A 17,580-nucleotide genomic window follows, 5' to 3' on the forward strand; every position below is an offset into this window, starting at 1 on the left:
TTTTATGACTTTAAAAGTGAACTTGACAGAAGAGTACCAGCAAACAATCTAAATAAGCAAACTATCACTTTATTTATGCTTTGGTTCCCCACAGGAAATGACTGAAAAAAAGTGTAGTGGATGGGAAAACTGAAGGGGATGAGTGTAAAAGTAACACAAAGAAACTAAATGGAGTGGAGGACAGGACAGAAAGGGCTGCACTAAGAGGGAAAACGTCAAAAATTATGGAACCGATTAGTGAGCACCACAGGGGTCTGTCCTAGGTCCAGTACCATTCAGTGCATTTGTCTCAGACATAAGGGAATGGAGAATAGCATCAACCTCTGATAAAAGACAGGTGCATCAGTGAAAGATGAGAGTCTGGAAAAGGATTTGGAAAGGCTGAATAAGTGGGCAAAAATGTTGCAGTTAAGATTCAATGCAAATAATTTAAAGTACCATCAATGTCAAATCAAGTTTTAACAGAAAAGTCAAGATAGTGGTGAAAGCAAAAGAATATCACTGTCTTTCTAGCACCTGAACACCTAACACCAATTACAGAAGTAGAGAAGAAAGCCGCACAAAGTGATAATTGCACCTTTATAGAGCAAGCCATGAATCAAGATAGTGGGTCTCCAATGAAATAAATGTATAAAAGCTAGACGTCTAGAGTCATGATCTACGAGTCAAGACATCCACAAATTCTCTGCGCTTTTCCTCAGATTACTTATCATTTGTTCCAATAACTGGGTTGTGCATTTGTACGTGCAATTGTAAAAGGGCACATATAAGCTTCCAGTAGCTATATAAAAAAAGCAGGAAACCAGTGTGGCTGTAAAATTTGTTGCCGCACTACTGCATTGTCACAAATGGGACTTTGTATCCTTGTTCTACAGTTAAGGCACATCACCATGGGTGACAAGTTCACCCATTTCCTCCACCATTCAGGAACCCAGTTTGGATAAAAACCCTAATTACAAACAAGATGACCAGAGTTTGATTAGCAGCATGGTCACTTGGAGTTGGGGAGTGGATTAGGAATGACTAGGCTTCATCCTGCTCACCTCTCCTCTCTCTTAAGGGTATAGGAAGCAAGTGGCCAAGAAATATTTTGGTCATGGAATCCCAAGTGAACATCAGAGATCATGTCGGAGTTGCTGTCTACAAATGGTTGAGAGCAAATACAGCACACAGAGGCATGAATATACATCTCTCATAGGCCCTCTGCATAATTAACTCTCTGGATGCTACTGGCATGCAGAGGGGATCACAGGGCTTAATACAAAATCCATCTTCTATGCACGTTTGACTGTTTCCACTTCTAGTTTGCTGGACTCTTAACCCAAGGAAAGAATGGCCTATAGGGCCGGTTTACCCCAGGGAACAAATAGGTTCATTGAGGAACCATGAACATTCAGTCACAGGACTTCGCCAAAAACGAAAAAAGAAAAGCTACTGAACTTCTCCACTAGCACAAACAAAACTATGCAGTTGCATGACTAAACCAGACTCAAGTTGCCCTGCCACCCCCTTTCAACCAAAAGCAAACTCATTAAGCAAGGGCGATGTTGTAGTGTACTGGCTCACCGGCAGTTTTGTGCAGGAGTAGGCGTGGCCAGGCCGATTGACAAGCCTAATGTCTGTGAAGTGAAATGTCACGATTGGCATGCCATACATATTAGCATGCGACATCATGCATATAATGAAAGTATGTAAGCAGCTATGAGTAGTGTACATTCCTGTGACAACAGTTTTTGATATTGTGTTGCATAAGCACTTTGTTTGTCCCTTGTCTATTTCAAGGTAACCTGTCACTTGCCACCCGTACCTTCAGACTGTCCATTTGAGATCAGTGCATACCTTTATTTTCCCTTGTCTGTTACAAGGTAACCAGTCATTTAGCACCTGTACCTTCAGACTGTCCGTTTGAGATAAGTGCATACTTCTCAACCTTTGAGCAAGAAATTTGGACAAAATGGGGACAATTTTTAAAAATTGCTCTTGCAACAATAGAAACTTGACAGAATAAAAGTTTTTGCATTATTTTCTGAAGGGTATAAAGTCTGAAGCTCATATGTATGTCATTATTTTGCAACTCTAATCTTTAATGATTTTCCACAAACCCCAGTAGACGAATAAAATTAATGTATTGCTGAAAGTGAAGCTAGTCCTACCCTTTACCCTATGTATGCACGCAGTTTGGGTTTCCTTCCCTTGCTGTGACTGGATTATTAATGCTTTCAAGCCAGACATTAAACTACTACATTAATGTTAAATATTTTTTTTTTTATTTTAACATGTTTATTGTGTATGTTTCCAATTCATATTTCCATTTGGATTAAATGGTGCACTATATGTTTTCAAGAGAAGTTTGTGTACACCTGAAGCCCTTAGCTATGTGCTCATATTACCAGTGTGATGACTGAAAAGTCAGCAAGGCCTGGATTTCTGTAAAACAGCACTATGTTTACAGGCTGATCAACATTTCTGTAATTTATTCTAATATAGTTTGGCACATCTGTTTGGCATAGTATGCTCTGGTGTTGAGTTTGGGGGGGGGAGTGCTTTGGTGTTTCTTTGGTGGAGTATATTAATTTTGTTACAGTTGCTTTAATTTTGCTGGATACCTACTCACGGGATTATAATTCTGCATGCATGATGAAGGACGAAGAATGAATATTCATGCGGGTGAGAACCACATTGTAATGAATATTCATTAGTACAGATTGACGTCAAATGTCTGGGGCGGGGTTTGCTACTGCGCATCTGGTGAGCCAGTACGCTACATCGCTCAATCAAGTATGCAAAATGAGCACAATACAAGCATCAGATCTCTGAAAGAAAAACTAATGAATCAATTGTCCTCACCCCCCCCCAATGCAGAAAGTACAGTTGTGTACACTTATCATAAATGTAGATGCTAGAGTGTATTCACTGTTGCAGTCCTAACCCAATGGGTTATCCGGCTACCGGTAGCCCTCGATTAGCCAGAATACCAAAGGTAACTAAACATGACATTGGCTGTTAGTTGTAAAGGACGTCCGATACAAAAGGAGGCAGCTGACATCACTTTCGCAGTCTTTCTTGCAATAACAGAAGCCCCCAGATTTCTTGCAATAACAGAAGCCCCCAGAAAACAAAGCTTAAACCAAAAGCAATTTTGGCAAATACCAAATTTAGCCTGCACCTTAGGAAAAGAGAACAGAAGTCCAAAAAGAGGGAAGGAAACCAGGACTGCAACAGTGAATACACTCAAACATATACATTTACGGTAAGTGTACACAACTGTACTATGTTCATCGTGTTTCACAGTTGTGGTCCTAACCAATGGGTTGATTACCAAAGCACAGAGAAAAGGGAGGGGGAACCAACAGAATCAAGGATTGGAGATAATGCCCTGCAAAACAGCAGTGGCAAACCCTGCCCTGGCTCTAAAAAAAAAACAAAGGCAAATTATAATGCTTTGTGAAAGTGTGAACAGAAGACCATGTGGCAGCCTCCAAAAAGTCTTTAGTAGGGACATCCCTTAAAAAAGGCTGCAGAAGTGGAAGCTGCTCTAGTTGAGTGGGTCCTAACCCCCTGAGGAGGAACCTTGCCATGAAAGGAATAGCAAAATGAAATACAATGTGCAAACCATTTAGAAATGGTTTGCTTAGAAATAGCCTTGCCCTGGGCTCCAGGGGCAAAACTGACCAATAACTGTGATGATTTCTGATGGTCTTTAGTCCAGTCCAGGTAAAACATGAGCTGTCAGTGCACATCAAGAGAATGTAGGATTCTTTCACCTCTACTTTGAGGATTAGAAAAGAAGGCAGGAAGGTGTATGAACTGATTAAGAGTCAGGCTAGAAACCACCTTGGCCATAAATGATGGGTCGGTTGTCAGAGATACCCTATCTGCATGGGAAATAAAAGGCTCCACAGCCATCAAAGCTTGCAGCTCTGAAACCCTCCTTGCTTAAGTTATAGCCAAGAGGAAGGCATTCTTCCAAGAGAGAGACTTTAAATCTGCAGTGGCAGCTGACTCAAAAGGAGGAAGAGTGAGTTTCTCTAGAACAAAATTAAGATCCCAGGCTGGAGTAGGTGCCCTTCTGGGAGGTTTTAAATTGCAAGCACCTGTAAGAAACATTTTCATCAAGGGATGAGAGAAAATGGCTTGCTCAAAAGAACAATGAGCGGAAATGGCTGAAGCATGGATCTTGATAGAGGAAAAAGACAGACCACCCTGAAGGAAATCAGCCAGGTATTCCTGGATCAGAGGAAGGGTAGGCTGAGAAAAAGATTCCCCTCTAGCCTGCATCCAATGAGAGAATCTCCCATTTGCCAGCGTAGGACTTCCTAGTGCTAGGCCTCCCTCAGCATGTCAACCACCTGCTGGGAAAGGGAACAAGAAAAGGACCGAGTCGTACAATGAGCCATGCTGCCAAATGGAGGTTTCCCCCCTTCCTGAACCAAAAGAGCTGGCTTCAGAGGAAGATGCCAAGAAGGAAATTGGGAGAGACTGCGAAGCAGTGGATACCAATGCTGTTTGGGCCAGTCTGAAGCTATAAAAATAGTCCTTGGTAGTTCGTCCCTGATCTTCAATAATACTCTGGGAAGAGGAAGAGGAGGGAAGGCATAAACTGACAGCAGCGTCTAAGGGAAGGGCAGAGCATCCACTCTCCATGCTCTGCTGTGATGCTGTTTGGTGCAAAGAAAGGAGGTAGAAGGTGGTTGTCTGAGGAGGAGAAAAGATCCACCTGAGGAGTGCCCCAATGTTGAATGATGCTGCAAAAAAGCAAAAAAAAAAAAAAAAAAAAAAAGAGAGACTGCTCTGTTCAATTGCCACTTGAGGATCCAGGGACTGTCTGCTCAACTGGTCTGCCAAAACTTTCAACCTCCCTGATGAAACTGAGCTAGGAGATGCAGGCACAAGGATGCTGCTATGGACCAGAGATTCATGCTTTGCCTGCACAGGGGGTAAGAATGAGTCCCTCCCTGCTTGTTGATGTACCACATGACTGTGGTGTTTTCTGTTCTGACAAGCAGAGTTCCTGGAGAAAAAAGATGATTGAAAGCTAGTAAAGTCTGCTGAAATGCTATCAACTCCTTTAGATTTATGTGCATCTGCTGGGCATTCCAACATCCCTGTATGCATCTGCCATCCAGGTGAGCTCCACAGGCATAGTCCGAAGAGTCTGTGGAAAGAACTTGAGTGGCAGGAAGCAGGTGAAAAGGCATGCCTTTGTTTTATAGACAGGCTGTCGCCCACCATAGAAACTCATATCCAGGTCCTGTGTGTGTTGACACCAAATGTTCTTGAGGTACCATTGCAAGTTCCTCATATGCAGTCTTGCATATGTAATAATGAGAATGCAAGAGGCCATGTATCCCAGAGCTTGCAGATATTTCCTTGCAGGGAGCTGGGACATGCTTGCCAAGTCCTTGAAGTAAACTGAAGGAGTTGCCTGCTTCTCCTGGTCGAGACGGATCTGGGTGGCTGTGTTCAGACTCACTCCCAGGAATGTTATCTCCTTGGATGGCACCATTTTTGATTTTTCCTCGTTGAGAGTATAGCCCAGGAAAAAGAAGAGTCTTTACAAATTCTAGATCCTTTAACAGCTGTTCCTGAGAAGTTGCTTGAATTAGACAGTCCAAGTATGGATAAGTCTGAATTTTCTTCTGCCTGCAAAATGCATGACTGGAGCCAGGCACTTTGTGAAAACTCTGGGAGCAGTAGATAAGCCAAAGGGCAGCACTGAGAATTGATAATGTCGCTTGCCCACCCAGAAATGAAGGTATTGCCTGCAACTTTCCCTGATAGGGATGAGCAGATAAGCTTCTTTGAGATCCAAAGTTACCAGCCAAGAATCCTTATCTAACATTGGCAGCAACTAATGCAGAGTGAGCATTTTGAACTTTGGAATTACCAAGAAAGAGTTCGGGATGGATAGATCTAGGATAGGATACCAGGTGCCTTTTTTTGGAACTAGGAAAAGTCTGGAATAGAAACCCTGGCCTACCAGTTGGAGCAGGAACTGATTCTATTGCTCCTAGATGTAACAGACAAAATTTGTTTTTCTACTTCTGCCCTTTGGTTTGGAGGAGTGTCTGGGAATCCTTTGCGTACTGGAAAGGTGTGGAAAGAAAACTTGTGTCCTAGGGATACCGTTCTGAGTACCCATTTGTCATCTGTGATGGTGGCCCAGACATTTGCAAAAAAGGCCAACCTTCCCCCTAAAGGACTCTCCGGGCAGGCAAGAACAGGCAGAAGTTGGTTAGAGTAATTGAGAATGTTTGGATTGCGATGCAGGCATAGAACTTTCCAACTTGGAAGTGGAAGCCTGCCAGTGCCTTAGACCTTTGAGGGGTAGCCACCTGCCCCTAGAAGATTTGTAACCTCTATTCTTAGAACGGTTCTGTCTGCTAGTATCAGGAAACTAGCAACTCTTAGAAGGGTAATTCCTGCTAAAGCAAGGAGGTCGAACTTGCAGAAAGTCTTTGATTGTTTGCATAGACTTGGCCTTATCCTCTATCTTCTTGAGCACTTCCTCTGCTTTGCTGCCAAAAAGACTGTCCTTATGCAAAGGTACATCTAAAAGCTTAGCCTTGACAGGCTCTGGTAGGGGTTTGTTCCCTGAGCCAAGCGTGCCTTCGAATAACAGATATAGTAGCCCTGCAGGAGGCTTCTAGAATGTCAATACCACAATGTAAAGAATGTTTATTGACAAGACTGGCAGAATTCTGCAAATCCTGCATATCCTTGCTCTCTGCCAGAGGCACACTTGCTATCCTAGACTTAATAGCTTCCAAGGGGTGCTGCTGGTACTTCAGCATATGAAAAAGACAATTAGACCTAATAGCAAGAGTGGCAGAGGTATAAACTTTACCAAACCTATATAGGTTCCTAGATTCCCTGTCAGAAGGAACAGGATTTTGGTAACAGTGGCCATAACTCCTTTAGGACCTTGAGAAATAACCTCTGGATCAGCCAATGGATTCCTGAAAAGAATAAAATGAGAATCAGGGACTCTAGAATTTCCTGGGAGCAGGAGGAACCAAATTTGGAGTCAAGGAATTTTCCAGAAAAACAACCACTTCCAACACTGGGGGAATAGTATGATGCTTATGCTGAGGCAAATCCAAAAACTCCCTAATCCTTTTGTTAGATTGGGGATAATCATGACTTTCCCATTTAAAATGCTCCCCGAGAGTATTCAAAATATTACCAAAAGAGAAATCCTCTGGAAAAGAAGCAGAAGGGATGGACTCCTCAGAGTCTGAATTCTCAAAAGGAGAAAAAGCCCGAGAACCTTCCTCTTCATCAGCAGAAATGCTAGAAGTATCAGAACCAAAAAAGACAAAGCCTCAGGAGAAACATCCCTACCCCTTTTAGGAGGAGGAGGCTGTGAACCCCTAATAAGTGTCAAAAGGTCATTAGCCATTTTAACCATTTGGGATGGAGGGGAACGAGACAAAACTGTAGCCTGCTTTTTCACAGGCTTACGACTGGAAGATTTACTTGCAAGACTGAAGGACACAAGAGGCCTGGCAACCGCCAAAGTTGCAGCAGAGGTAGTCAGTATAAGCTTGCTGCCTGAACGAAGAACGGAGGCCTCGAACACAGCTTAGCTGCTCTGGATCCAGCTGAAGAGGTGACAGACGAAGGGTCAGAAGGCAAAATGGAAGCCGGAGGCCTGGGAGACTCCAAAATGGTCTCAACCAAGGTCTGCAGTTGAAAATCTGCAGGCTGCAGGGGCTGCAAAGGCACCTCACTGGTTACCGTATTGACTTGACGACCAACTTAACATCTTCCGAGGACTTAACCCTCTGAAGCCTGTTGCGGTCCTTATCCTTACGCTTCTTTGGGATATCCGAAGCCTGAAGACCAGCGGACGTCATACCGACAAACTTAAGCCAAACTCCAAAATGTTTAACTAAAAGCTTAGCCAGAGGATGAACAGTATGCAGATTAAAGGAAGCAGAGAGATCACAATTAGGAACATCGTGGTCAAGGCCTAAACAAATAATACAATAGGAATGAAAATCTCTATGAGGAATCTGCTTTCCACAGGTAAGACAATTACTTACCTTTTCTGACATTTGTTAAGGCAAGAAAAGAGGATCCCCAACAGGCTACTTAGCTGTAGTTGACTTCAACTTTGTATTCGGAAACAAAAAAAAAAATGCCAAACAGCACTCGTGCAAGAAATGCTTCTGCTTTGGGCTCCGCGGCAAGGAAGACTGAGGAAGTGACGTCAGCTGCCTCCTTTTGTATCGGACGTCCTTTACAACAGACGACAACCAAAGTCATATTTACTTACCTTTGGTATTCTGGCCAATCGAGGCCTACCGGGAGCCGAATAACCCATTGGTTAGGACTGCAACAGTGAAACACTAACATCACAGTTCTGGAATATACATGCTTCCAAAACAAATGCTTATTTTCCTTACTAGATTTTAAAAAATAGCCAATACAGGGATGCTGTCTTTCTATGGAGTCTTTTTGAACTTGGGACTATGACATTCTGTCCGAGTCAAAATAATTGACTTAACATGACACTATCTTCACCAATGAAAAAAGTGTACTACCTTCACAGGGTCTTTGCTCCCTGATGATATTTTTGATAAACCAGTTCACACCTTCATTGAGTAACAATCCGCCCAAGAAGGATATCTGTAAGGAAGAGAAAAATCTTGATCAGTATCCTAGTTATTAGCTCACACTTTAAAGAGAACAATGGCAAAGAACTGAATCAATTTGGTAAAGCAGCACCTTGTTATCAGCAAAGTGCAGACAAGAAATGAAGCATCATTTAAGATTCTTAAATGTAAAGCTCAGGTCCAAAACTACAATTTCAAGGTTAATGATGCATTTCAAATTCTAAAACAGTTTCCGTCTGACCACAATAAAAAATGAAAGGGCCTATCTTAACATAAAATAATCTAAACACTGCTACTTCAGCTCAAACTTTGCTTCAGCCACTGCAGTTTTTCCATGCCTGCTAATACTGCAAACATCACAGTTCTGTAGAACTGCTCAAACTGTCTTATTTAGATCAGTGCACCCTTGATACATTGACAAGGAACATATAAAGGACAACCATGAAAGTGGTGTATTTTTAGTCCTCTTAAGAGGAAACCTCGAACTGGTACTTCAAGGTAATGAAAGAAAAATGTTTTTAAAAACATTAACTTACAGTATGGTATGTTTACATGTACTTACTGGACTATTTATCTGTGAAGATCTTAAGCCTAGCCTTAAATTCCCATGGTAGTTTTTAGCTCTTTTTTGTGTACAGATAACCCAAAGGAGGGCAGGAAAGGGTATACATGGTGGGGCATTTGCTCCCCCTATCCATGAAGGATGTGAAAGATAAACCGGGGTTAATTTGCAGTTTCCCACCCATTTATCCAAATTAAGTTTGAACAGAGTTAACAGAAGTTCTTTGGCTTTGCACAGAGTGGAAAGTTGGTTCCACAAAAGTGGTATCCTCTGTGATACATATCTATTCCTCCAATATACCCCAATTATGTTGTAAAATAGATTAAAAACCTTGAGCATTAAGTGTTAATGCTATCACTGGATTTGCAAATGTGCAACAGGTTTGACAAGACTCTAAATGCGAGGCACATGTCGCCTCTTAGAAGAGTGTAAGAGGCTGAGAAGACAGACACATTTTTCAAATGTTCTGTATAGTTTTTATGGTGAAAATTATTTTTTTTTACTGAAAAAGCACCGGGGTCGAGTTGTGACAAGTGTCTGGACTGGTACATACCAAATAAGGCATCATACTCAATCAGCCTGTTGACAGCACATCACAGTACAATGGAATGACAATATCCCATGGACCTGTACGCCACATCCTTAGAAAACAGGAGTTGTGTGATGAAAAAGGACTTTCTTACAATACTGGATAAGTAATGGTCAAAAGACAGATCCCTGTCAACATTTGTTTCCAGATCAAAGAATACGGGATCAACTTTCAAGGGTGTGCTGTCCATGTGAGTCACAAGGGAAGTAATGCTCGTCAAAGGGTACTATTAAACATTGCCCAGCATTTACCTTTAGCCCATAGCTTGGTCACCAGCTATCTGTTTTGGAAAAGGCCGTAATGAAGGATCTTTGTGTTCTCTGAGGAGTTTGACAACAGAGTTTACAGTCATCTGCAAACTTGGTCAACCATAAACCACTAGCAATTTCCTTGACCTCTGAGAAGTAAACGCCAAAGCGAGTGGCCCAAGGAATGAACCATTGGGTACACAGTTATAGTGACAGGTCTTTTGGAAGATGTACACCCATCCAATGGGCTGCATAGGGATTTATATTTAGCTGGGTGAGTTCAAATATATGATAACGGAGTGTGGGATGGTGATGAACACATTTGAGAGGTCCAAATATGCAGTGTGTACTTTTTTGCCCTCACCCACTGCTTCAGTACCACTCTTGGCAAATTTAACTAGGATAAGTAGGCAGGATCACCCCTTCACAAATCTGAAATGTCATAGTTCGAAAGTTTGTAGAGTACCTATGTCTCCATTTATTAATTCCATAACAATCCCTTCTGTAGCCTTGTAGATGAGGCTGGTCACGCTTATGGGTCTATAAATACCCAGGTCCATTGATGCATTACCTTTATGCAAGGGAATGGCTGCTGATGCTCTTCATCCATTCAACACAAAACCTGGATATCAAACAGTTCCTGTGTGTGTGTGTGTGTGTGGGGGGGGGGGGGGGGGGTCTGAAATGCTATTTCAGGTTGGCCAGAAAGAATTTATGTTAACCAGCTCCATAGTAGTACTGTTCAAGACCTTGGATAGTGTCTACCGAACGTGATTTTGGGAAATTTGAGGGGAGTACAGATATGGGTATATCACCTACGAACAAAGGAGGAGAAAGGGGAGGAATTTGAGCTAATTTTGTCTGCTAGAAGGTTGGCTATGTCCTCTGGGGTCAAATACTTGACATCATTAACTACTGGCTAAGTGTAGTATTGAGTATAGTTTCTGAAGTTTCTACATTAAAGGCAGCTTTGTGGTCATCCCTCACCTGGGGTTGTTATTTTTACCGCATATCTGGCTTTGGTTGATTTTATCAGGGTCCGGAGTTATTGGTTTAGTAAGAGTGTTTTTTGCATCTTGAGAGCTAAACTTTTTTTTTCATGCAACAATTATTTTTTTCTTTTATGATGCAGCCTGTTCAGTTTTAGGAAATTAGCCTTAATTTCTAGATATATGGCCCAATCTGGAAGTGAACACTGGTGAGAAGCGAATGTGACCCCATACTGATAAAGGCCAAGGCCAGGATTTTATTGTTCCTGTAGTATGGACTAAATGGACCACAGTTTGCAATGATGAAATCCAGAAATTTCTGGCCATACAAGCATCAGCACCTCTTTACCCCCATTTTCTACATGGGGTCAGGAAACTGTGTTAAAATGTCACCATCTCTCTTGATACAATGCCACACTCCTTCCTTCTTCGACATTCATGCCTGCCACAAATCTTTTCACACAATCCACCACTTTGCTAGATGTCCTAGTTTCCTCTTACCCTCTTCCTATCTGTCCCAAATCTTCACCAGATTGTTTGCACATGCAGAAAAGCAGAAGACAATCTGTTCCCAGATCTTTTCTGCAATTGGAGCTACTTTGGCTTCTGCTCTTATGTACTCCTCTCTTTTTTTGTCTGTTCCATAGAGTTCATCCTACCACCCTTCTCAGGCACGATTTCCATCTACTCTAGTTTCATCTGCTCTGCCTTTACTGCCCAGATTTCTGTACCATATAGTAGTACTGGTCACCCCACTGTCTTATACACCTTATCTTTCAGCATTTTGGGTATAGTCTGACAGAAGAATGCCAGACACTCCATGCCAGTTGGCCAAACATGTTTGAAGATGGGGTAGTTGAAGCTTCTCAGGAAAACGGTGAATAGGGACTACATCCTAGTCAGGTTAGAGGTATGGGCTGAGGGAGACATGGGGCAAGGGTCTTAGAGTTCGCTATGATACAAGGGTTTTACTGATGGCAACTTCGACAAGGAGGAACTCCAGGTCATTATGTTGTCTAATGAGCGTGGAAGTTTTTTATTAAGAATATAGAAATACTGCCTAAAGTGCCCTCTCCTGTTGCAATGGCCTTGAACACGTGGTTGGCACTGAAACGCACACTGGAGTGCTCTTACAGGTCTCAGACAATAGAAGTACCAATGTTTTCCAGAGTAAGGACGGCTTGTACAGAAAGGGGTTTTTTTGTTAAGGCTCCTAGTGTAGAGCAGTACCTTTGTTATCCGGGTTGTGTTTTGCTATGTTAGAAGCATTGCCAAACAGATATTACCTAAAAAAGGCACAACACGGAGTAGACAGATTTAACCGTATACAAAAGCCTTGAGGGTAATATATGCAGGACGTCACTGCAAAGTAGTATGGGCTTTCTCTTCCCAGACAGACATGTATTGTACTCCCACTGAATGACAGCAGTAGTTAAGCCAGTTGTTGAGGTCAATAACTGGTTTGTTTTGGGGCACCATTCTTAGTGTTGGCAGAGCATTGCTCAAAGCTAGGGCCATACCTGATAAATGTTCTGAGAGCTCTATCATGTAGCTTTTCATATTCTCCAGGCAGAAGTCCCAGGTCATTTACACCCACATGCACTAGGAGTGTATGATATGTGAACCTGTGGTCCACTGACAAGTACATAAATGTGTGGTGAATCTTGGAATCTGTGTTACCATATGAACACCTGTGGACCAATGTCCAGAATGCATATATGATGTGGTGAACCTCAATACCAAATAGGCAACAAACACTAGACCCTCTCTGAGCAATTTGGTGAGTGGTGCATCACTGTGTATCAGACTAGAGTTGCAAAAGTTACCAAACTATTTCCTACTCTGGGACTAAAAGGTCAACCTATGTCTAAACTATTTACAGATGGCTCTTTTCTGCTACTATACTTTGCTACTCTCACCATGGAAAATCCATTCCAGGCAGTGTTAGGATACATTCCACTAAAGCCTTAGCTCCTACAACTGCATAATGGAAAGGGATAGATTGCAGAAGCATTTCAGAACCAGTAGCTTGGTCCACTTCCCATACATTTACAAAGAACAACTAGCATTTTCTTTTTCAAGAGCAAAGCAGGTTTTGCCAACACCATTTTCCAGGGGCTCCTGGGCCCTTTTATCCTTTCTCCTTCAAGGATAGACAAGCAATGGTATTCAAATTTTTAACTGCTACAGAAACAGCACACTAACCTCCCCTTCTTAAATGTACTTTTAGTGGGATACATAATTAGATTGCGTTTATTATATACTTATGTACTTCAGGATGAGTTCCTCATGGTTTTGGTTAGGAGCAAGAATGTCCTGAAGAACTTTGGTCACCCTGGCTCCTTATGCAGGTCTCGCCAAAAAAAGAAGCCCGTGATAAACCACACTGACAGTATGAGAGGAAATGAAAGCATTTGGTTGCTGTTAACCTTAACAAAATACAACCAATAGGCTACTGCAGCAGTGAGAACAAACATCTGCAGTTCAGTATAACGGCTTGCATATACCTATACACCTCACACCAAAAGCAGTTTAAAGGACCACTACGGACAATGTGTATGTGCCTCTCTATGCGCGTGTGCGTCTGTGTGTGCGTCGCTCTGCGTGTTTGTAGATGGGTCTACTTTTATTTCCCAAAAAGCCAAAATACCAACCATAAGATAGAAATGACAATCACAAATTGGGTACGTATTCTCAGGGCAAGTGAGCACATGGACAAAACAAAAAACAGCGCACCATCTAAAACTGACCTAGGTGGAGGCTATGCCCCCCACAGAGCCCCACCAACTACAGATACCAACTAAGGTATTACACTACAATGGAGAAATGGCACAATTCCCCCACTGGACAAGTATTCACATGCCCTGACAATACTTATGCATTTAGTGATTCCATGTTTTGTGATTTTCATATAGATCTTGTGGTAGTAGATATTTTCGCTTTACGGGATATAAAAGTAGAACCATTTGTATACGGAAAAGGAAGGGGCAGGGGGGCTTGACCCCCCCCCCCAAATCATGAAGTTATGGGATATGCAGTGTCGGACTGCAGACCACAGAAGTGGAGAAAGGTGAAATTTGCAATAGGAATATTGCGACATTCTGACATTCATGTCTGTTAAACGTTTTGGTCATAGGTTCATACTAGGCTATCTGCCCTAGGGCATTTATAAGCCTAGCCAGAATGTGTTTGGCTTTCGCCACCCATTTTAAATTTATTTTGCTATGCCCTTTTTCGAGGTTAGTATACTGTGCCTCTGTCTAACAGTGACACAGAAGTGATACCCGGGGTAAACCTACGATTTCCCATCCACTCATCAAGATTCCTCTTGAAGAGAGTCAATGAGAGACTCTGCCTAACCTTGACTGGGATTTTATTCCAGAGTGAAGGGAGCCTCTGGGTTATGAATCTGTCCCTCCAGCATGTCCTATTTATTTCAGTGCTGAGGTTCAAGTCTCTCGAGCGCGTAGCTCGATGGGATTTGGATTTTCTGAGGTGCAGCATGTCCATTAATTCCGAGTTGGACATGGCTTTATACGTCAGGCACAGATCGCCTCTGAACAAGCGGTATGCCACTGAGTAGAGCTGGAGTTTCTTTAACCGGGCAGCATATGGCATCTGTTTGAGCCCTTTGATCCTCTTAGCGAGGTACTTTTGGGGTCTTTCCAGTTGCGGCAGGTGTCTGGTAAGGTACATCCCAAAAGGGGCATTGTACTCAATTATGGGCCTGATGAGGGATGAGTTAAGAGGCACGATGACCTCCCCTGATCTAGATGCGAATCCCTTCATGATTAGGTGGGCTATATAAAATGTTTTTCTAACCACTTTGGCCACGTGGTTGTCAAATGAGAGACTAATATCAACTTGGGTCCCCAGGTCCCTAATTACTTCCTCTGTACTTAATGGATTACCACCTATGTGGTAATTTGTGGGCACTTTGTTTTTGCCAAAGGGGATGACTATACACTTTTTGGCATTTAGCTTGAGGGCATGGCTCTGGCACCAGTTGTCCGTTTCTATGAGGCCCTTTTGGAGGATGCTTGTGTTGGCTGGAGAGTCGATTATGGCGCCCAGTTTGCAGTCATCTGCGAACTTGGTCAGCCACAGTCCTTCCGTGTTGGCCTGTACCTCCGAGAAATACATACCAAACAAGAGAGGTCCCAGGACTGAGCCTTGTGGGACACCACTTGTAACTGGTATGGAGTCTAACATGACTCCAGCAATTCTAACCATGTGGGTTCTGTCCTTGAGCCAGTTTGCAATCCATCTAGTGACATAGGGGTTTATATTTAAGCTGGTGAGCTTATATATAATGCCCGAGTGGGGTACTGTATCGAATGCTTTTGCGAGGTCCCGGTAGGCTGTGTGGACCACCTTCCCCTCAATGGCCTTGGTGACTGTTTCAAAGAAATTAACCAGGTTTAAGAGGCAGGATCTGCCCTTAAAGCCGAACTGGGTAGGATCCAGTGTCTGTAGGTCCCGAATATCTTTAATTTATGAGGTCCATGATGATCCTTTCCATAGCTTTGCAGACCAAGCTAGTAAGGCTTACAGGGTGATAGTTTCCAGGATCCGTTGAGGCACCACCTTTATGGAGAGGGACCACTGTTGCTGTACGCCACTCTTTGGGCACATATCCTGTAGTAAGGTTGAGATTGAACAGTAGTTTTATGTTTGGGTTTAGCTTTTCTTGGAGTTCATGTAGGACGCAGCCCGGGACACCATCTGGTCCCATTGATGCTGTGTTTTTTGCTTTGGAGAGGGCGGCTCTTACCTGAGCATCTGAGATGTCAGGGGGGCAGCACTCTGCTGAGATAGATATTTGCCCTTTTGGTGGGGGGGGGGGAGAAGTTTGCGCTGAACCTGTCAGCTAGGATGTTGGCAATGTCTGTGGGTTCAGTGTATTTTTTGTCATTTTGGACTAATTCTGAGCATATCTGGGAATTACCACCTAGGTTCCTAACATAACTAAAGAAAGCCTTGTGATTATCCTTAGTGTCCTGTGCAATTTTTCTCTCTAAGCTGGCCTTAGGCAATTTTATGAGTGCCCGTAGTTTTTTGCTAATACTGATCAGTGATGCCTTCCCTTTTTGGGATTTTGCTCTATCATTTAGTAGCTTCCTCCTTCTATTGTATAGTTTGTTTATGGTTGGGGTCCACCAGACAGGACATCTGCCTTTGGAGGATTGGGTCTTGGTTTTATTTGGGATCGCATGATCCATGCATTCCTGAAGGTGTTCATAGAATGCGTTTATAAAGGATTCTGCGGTCTGGGCCGTATTTTCCACAGGCCCAGGGGCTTTGAAGGATGCCACCTCGGTTTTGAGGAGTGTGAAATTTGCTTTAGAGAAGTTTTTCACTGTGGTTTTATGGGCAGGGGGTGGGGTCGGGATGTGAATATCCAGTGAGATTAGTTTATGGTCTGATCTTACCAGTGAGGGATACACTTCTGGTCTGGAGCATAGAGTCCCCATGTTGGTGATGATCAGGTCCAGTAGGTTTTCCCCTCTTGTGGGAGTGGTAACAAGTTGTTCCACAGCATTTGAGTTTATAAATTCTAGGAACGTTTGGGCTAGGGTGTTGGAGCTAGAGTAATGCTCCCAGTCTATGTTTGGGTAGTTGAAGTCTCCCAATATAATGGTGTTTGGAGAGACCTTCATATTTTCCAGTGTTCTCAGAAAGGCCAAGTGGAGTTCCTGGGTTTGGGATTGTGGTCTGTAGCAGGCTATAAACTGGAATGCAGTTTTACCCACTGTTAGTTGCACATGGATAGTCTCTGATGCTTCGTGCTTTGCCACCAACCTGGAGGTGTGGGTATCTTTGATGAATATCGATACTCCCCCTCCTTTTGGGGTTCGGTCCAAGTTTTGGGGCCGAAAAGCATGGTATGAGGTATAACCTGGTAGTGCTGGGGTGCTCTCGTGAGCCCTGAACCAGGTTTCTGTTACTGCACAGATATCGATGTTGTCCATGCTAAGGAGAGTTTCGAGTGCGTGCATCTTGAGGTTTAGACTTCTGGCGTTGAGTAGCATTACTCTTAGTTTCTTATCCCTTGTGATACCTATGGAGGTGGGTTTGACTTTTGAGCCTTGCCTAAAAAAGGCACTATGGGGGTAGCAAGAGCCTTTGCCAATATCCAAAAGCCCAGGGGTGACAGGTGCAAGCCGTCCCTAGCGAAGCATCGTGGCTTGTCGAGCATATCATCCCAAGCTGACAGGCATTGGATCCCCTTTGAATGACACCAATACTTAAGCCAATTGTTGAAATTGATCATCTTGTCTTCATATTGTGGCATCATTCTTGGTGAGGATAAGATGTTACTCAAGGTCAGGGTCATACCGGCCTGGGCTACATGCTCAGAGAGCTCCTTTATGTCTCTTTTCATGTAGTCCAGGGAGGTAAGTCTCAGGTCATTCACACCAGCATGGACAATGACAGAGTCATATTTGTACTTGCCTTGGAGTGACCCGAGTGCTTGTGTTATGTGGCAGATCCTAGTGCCAGACAGGCTGCTCACCGTGACCCTCTCCTTGTTCAGCCTGGTGAGCGGGACGTCAGTGTGCCTGACGAT

The 17,580-nt window shown here is 43.2% G+C and overlaps 1 protein-coding gene across 1 annotated transcript in view; it reads right to left on the minus strand.

Moving 5' to 3' along the window:
* DOLPP1 (dolichyldiphosphatase 1) overlaps window positions 1–17,580 on the minus strand; it is a gene marked incomplete in the record, with an annotated part of 1,057,587 nt that overhangs the window by 709,880 nt on the left and 330,127 nt on the right. Inside the window, 1 exon segment of the mRNA XM_044058255.1 lies at window positions 8,547–8,634. Coding sequence (XP_043914190.1) covers window positions 8,547–8,634 — 88 coding nt within the window.

Source organism: Protopterus annectens, chromosome 16.part0 (assembly GCF_019279795.1).
Source record: "Protopterus annectens isolate FY-2018-M chromosome 16.part0, PAN1.0, whole genome shotgun sequence".
Classification (NCBI taxonomy): Eukaryota; Metazoa; Chordata; order Ceratodontiformes; family Protopteridae; genus Protopterus; species Protopterus annectens.